Consider the following 13251-nt stretch of genomic DNA (forward strand, 5'->3'; position numbering starts at 1 on the left):
TTATTTTATTCAAAACATGTTTTTTCACAGTAAACTTTGAACCAGCATGGTACTGAACAAGCCTAACTGGAACAAGCCAAAGACAACCTTCACAGTACTCATTATTTTCCATAAGTATTTAGTTGGTCTCAGTTTGCAGCTTTGAGATGCTTGAAATCATTATATGCTGCAGAGAAAACCTTTAATAATCTGACTACTAAAACAAGTCATAATGCCAAATAAAACTAAATACTGTAAACCAAGGCCAAAAATTAACCAGCAGATTTACCGATAGAGAACATGAACTAGAAGGGTATTTTGTACTGTGTACTACAGTGGTTCTCAAAGTTACGGTCAAGACCCCACTTGAGGGTCCTAAAACATTAAATTGGTGATCTTGAGAAGATCTATGGAAATCAAATAAACTTTAAAATGAACTCTAATACCATATTAGTGTCAGGATTTATCAAGTAGTCAACAGTGAGCAGCTCGCTGACAGACAGACTAAGGAGGCAATTAGTAAAGGTAAGTGATTTTGTTTACAGTGCCATTGGGGCTTTCAGAAATGGATTTGACTTGAGATATGTGGGGTGAATCCTCATAGAAGGCGGTAACTTGAGTCTTAAGGCTGATGGATTAATGATTTTCTCTATGAGGTATTGACCGATGAACTTGGGTGCCAGTTTGTTGGGTGTATCTTTGATGTTAATGTCTCGAGTTGACAACTATACCTTTTGGCCTACTTGGTAAGTAGGGGCTGAAGAACGATGGCAGTTCTGCTGGGTGGTCCTGAGAAGGGCAGCTCTGGTCTGTTTCCAGATCCGGCGACATCGACGAAGGTGGATCTGGACTTAGGGGACCAGGACTTCAATTTTCTGACTAGGGAACAGAGGAGGGTTATAGCCAGGAGAGGCCTCAAAAGGAGAGAAACCTGTGGCCGAGGAGATACGGCTGTTGTGTGCATATTCAATCCAGGGTAAATGTTTGCACCAGGAGGACGGATTGTTGCCCCTTTATATTAGACAGGCTTCAACACTTGGTGTTTTTAAATCTCTTCTTAAAACACATTTATATTCACTGGCTTTTAATACATTCTGAGAATTGTAATGTTATTATATTTTTGTATAATGTTTGTATTGAATGTTTATGTGTGCAGCACTTTGGTCAACAACAGTTGTTTTTAAATGTGCTTTATAAATAAATTTGATTTGATTTGATTATTTATAACGCACCGAAGGGCAGATCCCAACTCCTGGTTGCACCTCTTGGTCTGACCATTAGACTGCGGGTGATAACCAGAGGTGAAACTGACATTTGCTCCTAGTGCATTGCAAAAGGCCTTCCAAACTTGTGAAATGAACTCTGGCCCACGGTCAGATACAATGTCTAGAGGGATGCCGTGGAGATGGAACACATGAGTGACAAGAAGTTGGGCAGTTTCAAGAGCGGTGGTGAGTTTGGCCAGAGGAATGAAATGGTCCGCCTTGGAGAATCAGTCCACAGTGTTTAATATAACTGCGTTACCTTCTGATGGTGGTAGGCTGGTGATGAAGTCCAAGGCGATGTGTGACCAAGGGCAAGCTGGTATGGGGAGTGGTTGGAGAGGTCCGGTCGGAGGCTGGTGACTGCTTTTGTTCCTGGCGCAGGATGGATCTTATTATCTGCACCAGAACGTTGGGACAAAACTGCTCCCACCCCCGAGTCAGACGCATCGAACTCCACAATGAACTGCTTTCCTGGATCCAGATGACAGAGAGTATAGGGACTGAAGAAAATAGAGCCTTCAACTCACCAAAAGCCTTATCTGCCTCAGGAGTCCAAACAAAGGTGCGGAGAGTGGAGGTTAGTTGAGTCAATGGGGAGGCTACTTGACTGTAGTTTTTAATGAATCGTCGGTAGAAATGTGTAAATCTGAGGATTCGTTGAAGCTCTTTGCAGTTGGATGGGGTAGGCCACTCGGTGACTGCCCAAACCTTCTCCGGATCAGTGCGGTATTGTCCTTGCTCAAAAATAAATCCCAAAAAAGAGACAGTGGAAACGTGGAAATCACATTTCTTGGCTTTTAAGAAAAGTTGATTCTCGTATAGTCTTCGTAGGACTGCTCGGACATGAGTTTGGTGTTGTTCCAGGTTGCGTGAAAAAAAAAATCAACATGTCATCTAAATACACGAAAACGAACTTGTGTAAAAAAATCCCTGAGTACATCGTTAATAAGGGCCTGAAAAATGGCCAGGGGATTAGTGAGCCCAAAAGACATCACCAAGTACTCAAAATGCCCGAAGAGTGTTTTACAAGCCGTTTTCCACTCATCGCCTTCTCTAATGCGAACTAGATGATAAGCGTTGCGTGGGTCGAGCTTAGAGAATATGATGGTGGAATGGAGTCGTTCGTGGACAGAGTCAATGAATGGAAGGGGATATTTGAAGCAAATTTAATGGAACAGTTATAAGGTCTGTGAGGAGGGAGCAAAAGGGCCTTTTGTTTACTAAATACCGGAGCCAGATCGTGATAATTTTGCGGCACCTTAGAGAGGTTAACCTCCTCCACAGACTCCACAACTTTGCTTCCTGAGGGAGCACTAGCCGATCTTAAACAATGTTGTGGACAAAAACTACTCCAAGAGTCGACACGTCTTTCAGGCCAGTTGAACACGGGATTGTGAGTTTGTAGCCACTGAAAACAAAAAAATAGACTGCGGTGAGGAGGAACAAAAAAAATGTAAAACTCACCCCTTTCGTGGTGATTACCGAAAACTAGCACCCAGAGGTTGGAGACCTTGTAATTGATCTGTGACAGAGTTTGTCCAGTAAGGCCAGTCACAGTGCGAGCGGAATCCAGGGGAGTAGTAGAAAGGCCCAGTTGTTCCACCAAATCCATGGAGATCAAATTGAGTTTGGCACCGGAATCCACCAGGGCGGTGATGGGTAGTGAGATGTGATCGGTGATTATAATAGCTGCTAATGAAAGTAATGAGGCAGGGGAAAAATTACATGGACCCGGTAAGGGCTGATGGGGGAAAACGTCATCCATGAGACGGAGACTTTGTGGCTTAGAATTGTGGGAAATGAAGTCCCTCTCCCTTCGCCGTTCTCTTAAACGGTTATCTATTCTGATGGCCAAGGAAATTATTTCGTCTAAACTTGCTGGCTCGTCTCAGGAAGCAAGTTGGTCTTTGATTTGTTCAAAGAGAGAGTTCGTGAAAATACCTTTGAGGGCAAGTTCATCCCAACCGGCCTCCTCTGTGGTGATCCAAAAGTCCACGGAGTGATCAGCAACAGATTTCTAGCCTTGGCGAAGAGAGAGTAGACGTTTTGCAGCTTCCTCCCGTTGCAGGGGGTGATCGAAGACACGTTGTAATTCCTGAATAAAAAGTTGAGAGTTTAAAGTTTCCACAGAGTGCGATGCCAGGAAGGCTTGGGCCCAACGGAGATCCTTCCCTTTTAATGCAGACACCATAAAAATTATTTTTGCCACATGGGAAGGGAACAGGAAGGGTGACAGAGAAATTGCTAGGTTGCTTTGCAACAAAAATCCTCCACAGCGTATCTCCCTCAAAGAACTCTAACGGTTCTAAAATCTGGTTCCCTGACCGGAAATGATGTGTCAGAACAGGAGGCTGTGGCGACAGGTGGGTTTCCTGGAATAACCGGTAACAGAGTACCCAATCTGTTATCTATAGAAACTATGCAATGGAAAACTTGATTTAACGTGGAACAAGTATTTTGCTGAACTTGAAAAAGCTATTGGAGAAGTGACTTGCTTTGATCTAACCTGGTCTCATGATAGGTTATTGTGTTAGCGGTCTGTCCACCACCGGAATTACTCGTTGACTATTCGTTTGGCTGGAGCATTCTGTCAGGATTTATCAAGTAGTCAACAGTGAGCAGCTCACTGACAGACAGACTCAGGAAGCAATGAGTAAAGGTAAGTGATTTTGTTTACAGTGCTCGTGGAGACCCGGAACCAGGATCTGGAAGGGAAGGTAAGAGTGAATACTTGTTCTGTTGGTCGCAGGTTGAGATCATAATTGATCAAGTAATGATTGTTGTTTGTCTTACAGGAGGATGAGGAAAACCAGCATGGAGGAGAGTGGTACCAGCAGTGGTTTCGGATGAAGGTTTCCAGATTAGCAGGTTCCAGACGGTGAGGTAAGTGTTTCCAGTAGGCAGGTTCTCGCAGGAGGCAGACAGGCAGAGTTGCAGACAGGCTCGGGTGAGTGGCTTCTGGATCTTCAGGCGGCGGCCAGTGACACGGATCAGACAGGGCTCCAAGTAGCAGGTAACTCTGGGAGTCCATGTAGGATACAAAAACATGAGTACAGTAAGCAAAAGAAGTTTCAGATTTCTTGTAGGCTGAGAGGCTTTACCCAGGGCAAGCAATGCTCCAGCGCTGATCTGATCCACACAGCAGCCTTAAGTACCCAGCCACTCTGATGAGCCTGATCCTCTGGAGCTGCGGGAGATAGATTAGCCAGCCAATGGGAAAACAGGAACCAGCAACCAGGAAGCAGACTCACAGAACACCACAATTAGGTCTGTTACAAATCCTAAACTAATGGTCATAAATGCATAAAAAAAACTACATAAAGTTTGAAAAGACTCTTTGTTAAATACCTTATTAGCAATGTTATTCTTGAAAATGTATTCTTCAACAATATAGTCAGGGTCAGGGTCTTGCAACTTTTATTTTGTGGGTCAAAAGCAGAAAGGTTTGGAAACCACTGGTGTACTGAAACCATTAGAATCATAATTGTTGATGTTATCATACTGATACTAAGCTATACATAGAATTTCAATTCCAATACTCAATACTCTCATGTTAAATCAAAGTCAAAACAAAAAATAAATTAAATATAATATAGATGTTCTGTAAATGACTGATGTGGATTTAAAATAGTTTTCTTTGAATTCTCCTCTAACACCACATAAATGGCAACATGGGTAAAAAACAAGGACGATGAAAAGGCTCCTGAATGTAGTCATGTTCCAGAAAAAGGAACTGGTTTGATAAGTACACTGGATTGTGTTGTGTTCGCTAATAGTATGACATTGTAAGGGCAAGATTTTCTTCCCAAAAATGACATGATCAAATGACCTCTGTTTTGGGTAAGGATTTCTTAACACTTTTTGTCTCAATACTGAAATCTAAAACAATACATAGAATGGTAAAATTAACTGGTGGTTTACAAAACTTAAGATGAGATTAAATTTAGAACATTAATCTCTCTGACACACTGATCCCTTATATCACAGTTTTTTTTCTTTCTCTGACACCACAGGCAGCTTGTTACCTGGTGACTGTTTTGCTTCACCTTTTCTTCATGGCTTCCTTCTCTTGGATGCTGGTAGAGGGCCTTCTGCTCTGGAGCAAAGTTGTTTCTGTCAACATCAGTGAGGACCGCAGGATGAAGCTTTACTACATCATTGGCTGGGGTAAATCTTTAACTTTATTTCAGTTGTTTGTAATGATTTTAACTTGATCAACGAGCCCTGCAAAATTTGTAGATTTTAAAGAAGGAGGGATTAATCCTAAAGCCCTGTTCACACTGGATGATGACTATGCTATGAACTACATCACCTACACAGTATGTTAGCAAATACTAATATATTGCAACAAATCTGAAAAACTTCCTTCAGTGTAAAGGCAATTGTGATACAGCTACACTCTTACTACTCAACAAATAGGATGAGCTCTCTTGCGCCCTCACCAAAGTCTATATCCCTGCCCTGGCACCACTCTCTTGAATCACAGTAAGATGCAGCTACATGCTAGAAGATCATTCCATTCCTTCATCCTGCTACCATGACCGGTGTTATATCTGCACTACAGTAGGTTGTTTCCATAACTTTGTCACAATCACCATTGTAGACTAGGCATAAAAGCAGCATTGCTAGTCCCACTTCAAATTCTCAATGACCAGGCCACACCTGTGTGTGCGAGCACCGCATCATGGATTCACTGCCACAGCACTTCTCCCTGTAGGACAAGGCCCCAATATGAACATAAACAATCAACCATATACAGATATTTTGTGTATGCTCAAAACCATTCATACACTTTATCACATATAATGGAGACCCCACTGTGTTCTTATGACATGCCTGAAGACCTTGCCAAAAATCTACAAGGACCATTCAGGTCCTGTCTGAAACCAATGTCATATCAGGGTTGTCATTCAGTGTAAAGAGTATGCGTAGCTGATTAAAATTATCTAAGTCAGTTATCATGGTTCTAGGAAAGCAGTTTACAGTATTTTCCGCACTATAGGGCGCACTGGATTATAAGACGCACTGTCACTGAATGGTCCATTTTCGAACTTTTGTCATATATGTATAAGGCGCATTAAGCGAAACAAAACAGCCCCGTCTTTTTGGAGAATACTGCACAGACGTAAGCGTCAAGCACAAACGCCTACAGCTCACTCAGGTCAGCGCGCTGTGTGCGGAGCCCTACGCAATGCTATAAAGCGCAACTATAACTGAGCCTTAATGCTGTAAGCGGTGCAGCTTTGTAGTTTACCAAAATCGTACTAAAACATTACGACTTCTTACATAAGGCACACTGTCATTTTTTGAGAAAATTGAAGGCTTTTAAGTGCGCCTTATAGTCCGGAAAATACAGTACATCAATAACACATGATGTGTAAAAGCTTTGTTTTCATTTTTTATTTGCAAATTTATTATACAAAAGTAACTTATGTGTCTTTTGAAGCATGCGTGATAGACCCTTGGATAAAAGATCTTTAGTGTTTAATATATTTGTTAAGTTTTCCACATTATTTACAAAAAATAAAAAATACACAATTACAAGGAAGAAAAAAAACATCCAACAAACCACCCACAACCCAGTAAATGCTGTCACCTACAAGGTATGCAACAAAAACAATTAAGACCATACAAACACCAATGTCAAGATTTATGGATCTACTGCTCAGCCAAAATCTCAAGAGCCTGCTATTCCTGAACTTTTGTTGAGGGTTTATTGAAAAAAGTCATAAAAGATTTCCAGGTTTTATGCAACTACCTTTCCACCTCCAGTAGGTAAACCTAATCCCTCAAGAGTGATCCCAAAAAGCAGCATAAATGGGTCTGGGGTAATATAGACTCCAAATACAGCTGAGAGTGCTTCACAAATAATAGCCCAGTATATCTGTATTCTGGGGCAAGTCCAAAACATATGTACTAATGTGGCTTCCTCTGATTTACATTTTTCACACATAGAATAAATTTGAGGGTAGATTCTGGTTAGTTTAGTTTAGTTTATTTATTAATAAGTATTGCAACTCCTTTAGTTTTACCCTGAAAAGTCGAATGAAAAAGCTGCCCCACCCACCCACATTTTAAACAAATACTATCCCAGTTATTAAGAAATAAATATAAATAAATAATAAACATATTCTGGCTGAGAAAAAAGAAAAACATCATCTTAACAGTGACAGTAAAAACCCACCCCTCCAATAACCCCCAGGTGAAAATAGCTGCTAGAACAAGCAGCACACCTAACTTCTCTTACTGTAACACCTCTATGCTATAACTACCTAAATAAATCCTTCACCCCGCCTAACAGGTAATATTAAACATACATAAACCTGCCAAGCGACAATAAAATCTTGTCATAAATAAAATTAGGGCAACCACTGAACAGCCCACAACAAAATAATGTCTATTACGGAGGTGAAAATAGAACAATTAAATTGCAACAACCTCATTAATGAAAAGTTTGTACCTAATCTGAATCAGTTCTGTAGCCACTGCACCTCCAGAGTGATCAGTCAGGAGGAGCTATTAAAGGTCTGAACAAATTTCTCAATATGAGCCACAGAGCCGAGCATTGTGTGGGTGCTGTCTGCGTTGGTGATCCGAAGTCTTGCTGGGTACATCAGCACACGCTTCAGACCCATTTTATACAAGGAGGACATTACCGAACTGCATTCCTTCCTTTGTTTAGCCACTTCTGGAGAGTAATCGTCGTAAATCCTGAAGGAGTTATTCTCATACTTCAGATTCCCTCTTTTCCGAGCTTCAAAAATCACCAGCTCCTTTTATTGATAGTGGTGGAAGCAGATTATGACAGGCCAAGGTCTGTCTCTGGGGCCTGGTTTGGGGATCAGGCTGCGTTGGGCACGGTCCAACTCTGGTGCAGAGGGAAAGATGTCATGTCCAAAACCATTCCATAATAACCGGGAAAAGAACTTGCTTGGTTGTGGTCCTTCAATATCCTCGGGCAGGCCAATAAGGTTGACGTTGCTCCTCCTGCTTCTCCCCTCCAGCTTAGTTAGCTTAGCTGTAAGCTTACCGTTATTGGACCTCAGCCCCTCACAGCACTTCTAGACTTCTTCCAACCGCAGGTGAAGTGACTCAGCATTGTCCTCAAGCGAGGTCAGGTGCTCTCCATGATTCCTAACAGTCTACTGGAGCACATCCAGCTTCTTGTTCACTTCTTTGAAGTCCTTTTTCAGTTTGAAGAGCAAGTTAGCAGTTTGCTAACTTGTGTTCGGCTAACGCGGCTACCAGATCTGCTTTACTGATGGCTTTAGGCTAGACTTTTTCACTGGTTTTAGAGGTTTTGGGTGGCATTGATACACAATGTATGACAAATTCTAGCAGTTCATCAAAAGTTCACTGGTTAAATTGGCTCAGTAGGTATTAAAAGGTAAAGATAGCGGGAGCACAAAGATTCTGCTTCTCTACTCCATAATCGCCCCCTAGAGGCCCTCGGATAAAAGATCTTTATTGGCCATTTTGAAAGGCCAAACCCTTGCAATTGTGTTTCTGCCTCCTACTGTTAAAATATCTCATAAACCATTGAACAGATTTTGATGAAACTTTCAGGAAATTATCAATGGATGGACTTTTACAGCTTAACTTTGGAAGTCCACCGTTTTTAGATGACTGCCACAGCCAACCCACCTTAGAAAACATTTAAATGCCTGTAATTCTGTCAGTTTTACTGATATTGTGCTAAAATTTGATGTAGTTGTAACTGAGAATCATTCAAAACACATTGTCCAAATATATGGTGGCCAACATGAGCAAAAGCACTGCAAACAAATGGATGATGCAAATTCTAAAACAAAAACCAAATGCAAAGAAAAAATGCTGCAAAAGAAAAATGATGCAATCACAGAAAATCAACAGGAGTGAAAAGAAAAATGCTGCAAATACCAAAAACACTATGAAAAATTCTAAAACACCAGCAAGTAGGAAAAAAGCTGCAAACTCTCTACACAAAATAGAAGTTCATCAGACCACTAAGGGGGACTCAAGGTTGGATATTCACTTTCTGCGCTTTCCGCTGTGTCTTCCTGCTGTTTGACCTGGTACTGGCAGTGAGTTGTCAGTAAGCCCACCTCCGCGGGCTGAATTTTGCAGTTTGTTAGTGTTTTTGGTATTTGTGGCACTTTTCCTTTTGTCTCTGTCTATTTTCTGTGATTGTAGCATTTTTCTTTTGCAGTATCCTTTCTTTGCATTTGTTATTTGTGTTTGTGTGTTTTGGAGTTTGCATAATTCATGTCTTTGCCGTGTGTTTCGCCATTTGCTGTGCATTTGCACTTGCCAACCACTGTACAAATTCTACTATATATTGCTGACATTTATTGAAATGAGCACAAGATCTATTCAATTCAGTTTACACTGTACAAAAACAGTCACATAGATTTCAAAAAGCCAATTCGTAAAAAGTATCTATCTAAGGAAGCCATCAGATCTTTGCTTAAATTACAACAGAGGGCTGTTTCCTCATCACAAACCACCAGGCGAGATCAGGAGAATGTCACAAACACTAACATTCAGGACCAGTGGGTTAGAAATTTGTCAGACAGGACCCTAATACAGCCTGAGAAAGATGTGCTGCCCAAAAGACTTAATTTTGCCATCTCTCCACAAGAAATATCTGTTGTGGAGCTAATCACTGCCACTGAATCTGCTGTTAGGAACAACAACTTGGTGGAAACAGAGGCAGAACAACTCAGACTGAAAAAAACTGCAACCCTCTCCAGTGCCAAGCTGCCTCCTTCGGCTTTCCTCTCACCACAGGAGAGGAAAGCTATAACATCGCTCAGCCACGACCAAAACATCACCATTTTGCCAGCTGAAAAAGGAATCTGCACAGTAGTCCCAACACTTCTCGGTACCATGAAAAAATAACAACATTTCTGAGTGACAGTACTACCTATGAGACCTTGAAGAGGGACCCAACCTGCACCTACAAAAAGAAGGTCAGTGACTACCTGCAAAAACTTGAAAAGGACAAAACAATCAATCAATCATTGTACTACAGATTATACCTTAGGGAAGCCACTCCCTGCCTGTATGGACTTCCCAAAATACACAAAGAAGGAACACCACTCAGACCCATCATCATCAGCATTAACTCGGTGACATATAATATTGCAAAACATCTGGCTGGTATTTTAGCTCCTCTTGTTGGAAACACACCTCATCACATAGAGAACTCCATTGACTTTGCCAACAAAGTTCAAGATTTGAAACTAGTGACAGGAGAAACCCTTGTATCATTTGATGTCACTTCTCTTTTCAGTTGAAATACCACATCAGAAGCTGTGGAAACCATTAGAAAACAACTCCTACAAGACCATGACTTACACAATAGGACCAAGTTCACTTCAGACCAGATTTGCATTCTGCTGGACCCCTGCTTTTCCACCGCTTATTTCAAATATAATGACAGTTTTTACAGACAGAAGCATGGTTGTGCCATGGGATCTCCAGTGTCACTGATCGTGGCCAATCTCTACATGGAAGAAGTGGAATAGAGAGCGCTGAACTCTTTTGAGGGAGCTTAAGGACACCCTACGGACAAAACACCCAAATACAAACTGAGCAGTGTGGTGTATGCAGTTCAGTGCAATGAGGAATGTCCAGAACTCTGTATTAGAAAAACCAAACAGCCTCTCTACAAACACATGGCTTAGCACAGGAGAGCCACCTCATCAGGACAAGACTCAGCTGTTCACCTACACCTCAAGAATAAGGGACACTCTTTTGAGGACCAAAATGTTCATATTTTGGACAAAGAAGACAAATGGTTTGAGAGGGGAGTGAAGGAAGCGATCTGTGTCAAAAGAGAGAAACCAACATTAAACAGAGGAGGAGGTCTCAGATTTCAGATTTCAAAAACCTATAATGGAGCTTTAGGCCTGATACCTAGTCAGTTTCACTGCAATCAACACCTGCACTCATGTGACCAGAGTGGCCCATTAGTCAGTCAGGCTAACAAGGACCCTAAGGAGCCTCTACTGTTTAGAGAGTAAAGGAAATCTGCATGTAAATCCAGCTTACAGAACATCTCGGCTTTAAAAGCTGAAACTCCACACAGTGTTTTTTTAATTGAGAAAGCTCTTGGGATGAGAAGCAAAATGTCTTTAACTACAGAGTGGAAGTCCTACTGTTTCTTTGGTTAAAACTTCAGCAATACCTGTTGTAGTAAACCTTGTTCGTCTGTTAGCAAAATATCCCATGGGCCACTAACCAAAAATAATAAAACTTTCAGAAAATAATCACTGGATGTTCATTTACACCTGATTTACCTTTTGAGACAGTCCTTTTCAGCATGGCCACAACACTAACTGACATTAGCAACACAAAACTGGCTTTAATTTAGTCAGATTTGCAGCTACTGAGCTAAAATTCAGGGTGATAGTAACTGAGTCATTCACAATACATAGTCTGTGCATGACATTTTACATTGTTGAATGAGATTGTGTGCAACATTTTTTTCAAGGTTTTACAAAAATGATTTCAACTCCATCATTTCTTCACATAAAATTAATTTTGTTTAAAACTCTGTCATAAAAAGGGAGACATGCATTTCTTCACAGAATGCTTGGGATTAGTTTTTTAAAACCATCTGACTTTAGGTGACATCCTCAGGGGTGTAGCTGCAGAACATGGGCATAATCTTACTGGAAACATTTGATCTTTACTCTTTGTCACAGAAACCATGCAATGATGATTTTGTTTTGTGTTGTGTACTATCTTAACATTACTCTAACCTTCACCCCTAATCTTTCAGAACAAGAAGAACAAAAAAGTTAAAAACAAAATATATTTAGAACACAATAAGTTAAGACAGTTTATTAATTTATTTGTACATGTGTGAACACAGAATAAACTCATGTTTATTGGAAAAGACCTTTTCCATACAATGACATATAATAACCCCAGATTGGTCCCATGGTTGTTCTTTCTAAGACATTTAGTTTATTCTAATAATTTTACTTGTATAATAACCCACACAATGTTATGTTATGTTACACCACAACCTTAATCCAGTTTTTGTTTTACACAGCAAAACATCCTGCAGCTGTTCATGTTCCCAAATCCCTCTCCGTGTTATGTTGCATGATGAGCCAAGAACACAGTGTGAATAGTAGCACAAACATTCATTGTTCAGGTGTTACACTCATCTCTACATGCAGATGTTCAAAATGTCACCCTTCAGACTAAATAGGAGCACAATACAAAGACAAAATACAGAAGCACTTGGAGTCATTGTTACAGAAATATGCCTTTAATCTTGCTTGTTTGATAACTGTGACACCACCATATTTTTTCATTGACCTGTTTTTCAGGACCACCTGTTTTGATAGTGGGTTTAACACTGGCGATATCAGGGAACAAGTACAAGTCAGAAGCTCACTGTTGGCTCAGTGTGAAGACTGACACAATCTGGGCCTTCGTGGGACCAGTTATATTTATCTTGGCGGTATGTATTTTTGCTATGTGTCTTTCACACATTTGTTGCAACCTGCACCACCGTTTTACTGTAATTCAACTCAAATTTCAGGAGAGCACTGGTTCTGATGTAAATATTTTTCAGTTTTTTTTAAATTAGTTTCTGCTCTGAACATCTGATGTTTGTTCATAACAATCCAGTGCCGCATACTAATTACTGAAGCATGACCTGTGCCTCTGTGCTGCAAAGATTAGTGGCTTAGTGAGGTAAATTCAGGTTCAGTTTGGTATTTTCAGTAACAGACCCAGGTAAAAAGTGAAACAGCTTTCTGACAGTGCAGTAAATAATGCAGAAACCTAATCTGACTAACCTGTAACTTTTTAGATAAGAAATGATTTATTTTAAATAAAACCTTTAAACTATAAAAGACTTCCTGCAGTTTATTAATAAGAAATGTGTGTGTCTGTGGAAATGAACAGGCAAGCAGTTTGGTGAATATGATGTGGTTTGTGCTCAGAGTTTAATCAGTTTACCTGGTTAAAATCACAGGTTAACTGCAACACTATAAAGTGTTGC

The 13251-nt window shown here is 40.6% G+C and overlaps 1 protein-coding gene across 2 annotated transcripts in view; it reads left to right on the plus strand.

Moving 5' to 3' along the window:
* adgrd2 (adhesion G protein-coupled receptor D2) overlaps positions 1-13251 on the plus strand; it is a 105258-nt gene that overhangs the window by 39934 nt on the left and 52073 nt on the right. For both annotated transcript variants that reach the window (XM_037978469.1, XM_017432974.3), the window contains exons 16-17: positions 5258-5411; positions 12572-12705. In XM_037978469.1, coding sequence (XP_037834397.1) covers positions 5258-5411; positions 12572-12705 — 288 coding nt within the window. The remainder of the gene's footprint in view (positions 1-5257; positions 5412-12571; positions 12706-13251) is intronic.

Source organism: Kryptolebias marmoratus, linkage group LG1, assembly GCF_001649575.2.
Source record: "Kryptolebias marmoratus isolate JLee-2015 linkage group LG1, ASM164957v2, whole genome shotgun sequence".
In the NCBI taxonomy this organism is placed as follows: Eukaryota; Metazoa; Chordata; class Actinopteri; order Cyprinodontiformes; family Rivulidae; genus Kryptolebias; species Kryptolebias marmoratus.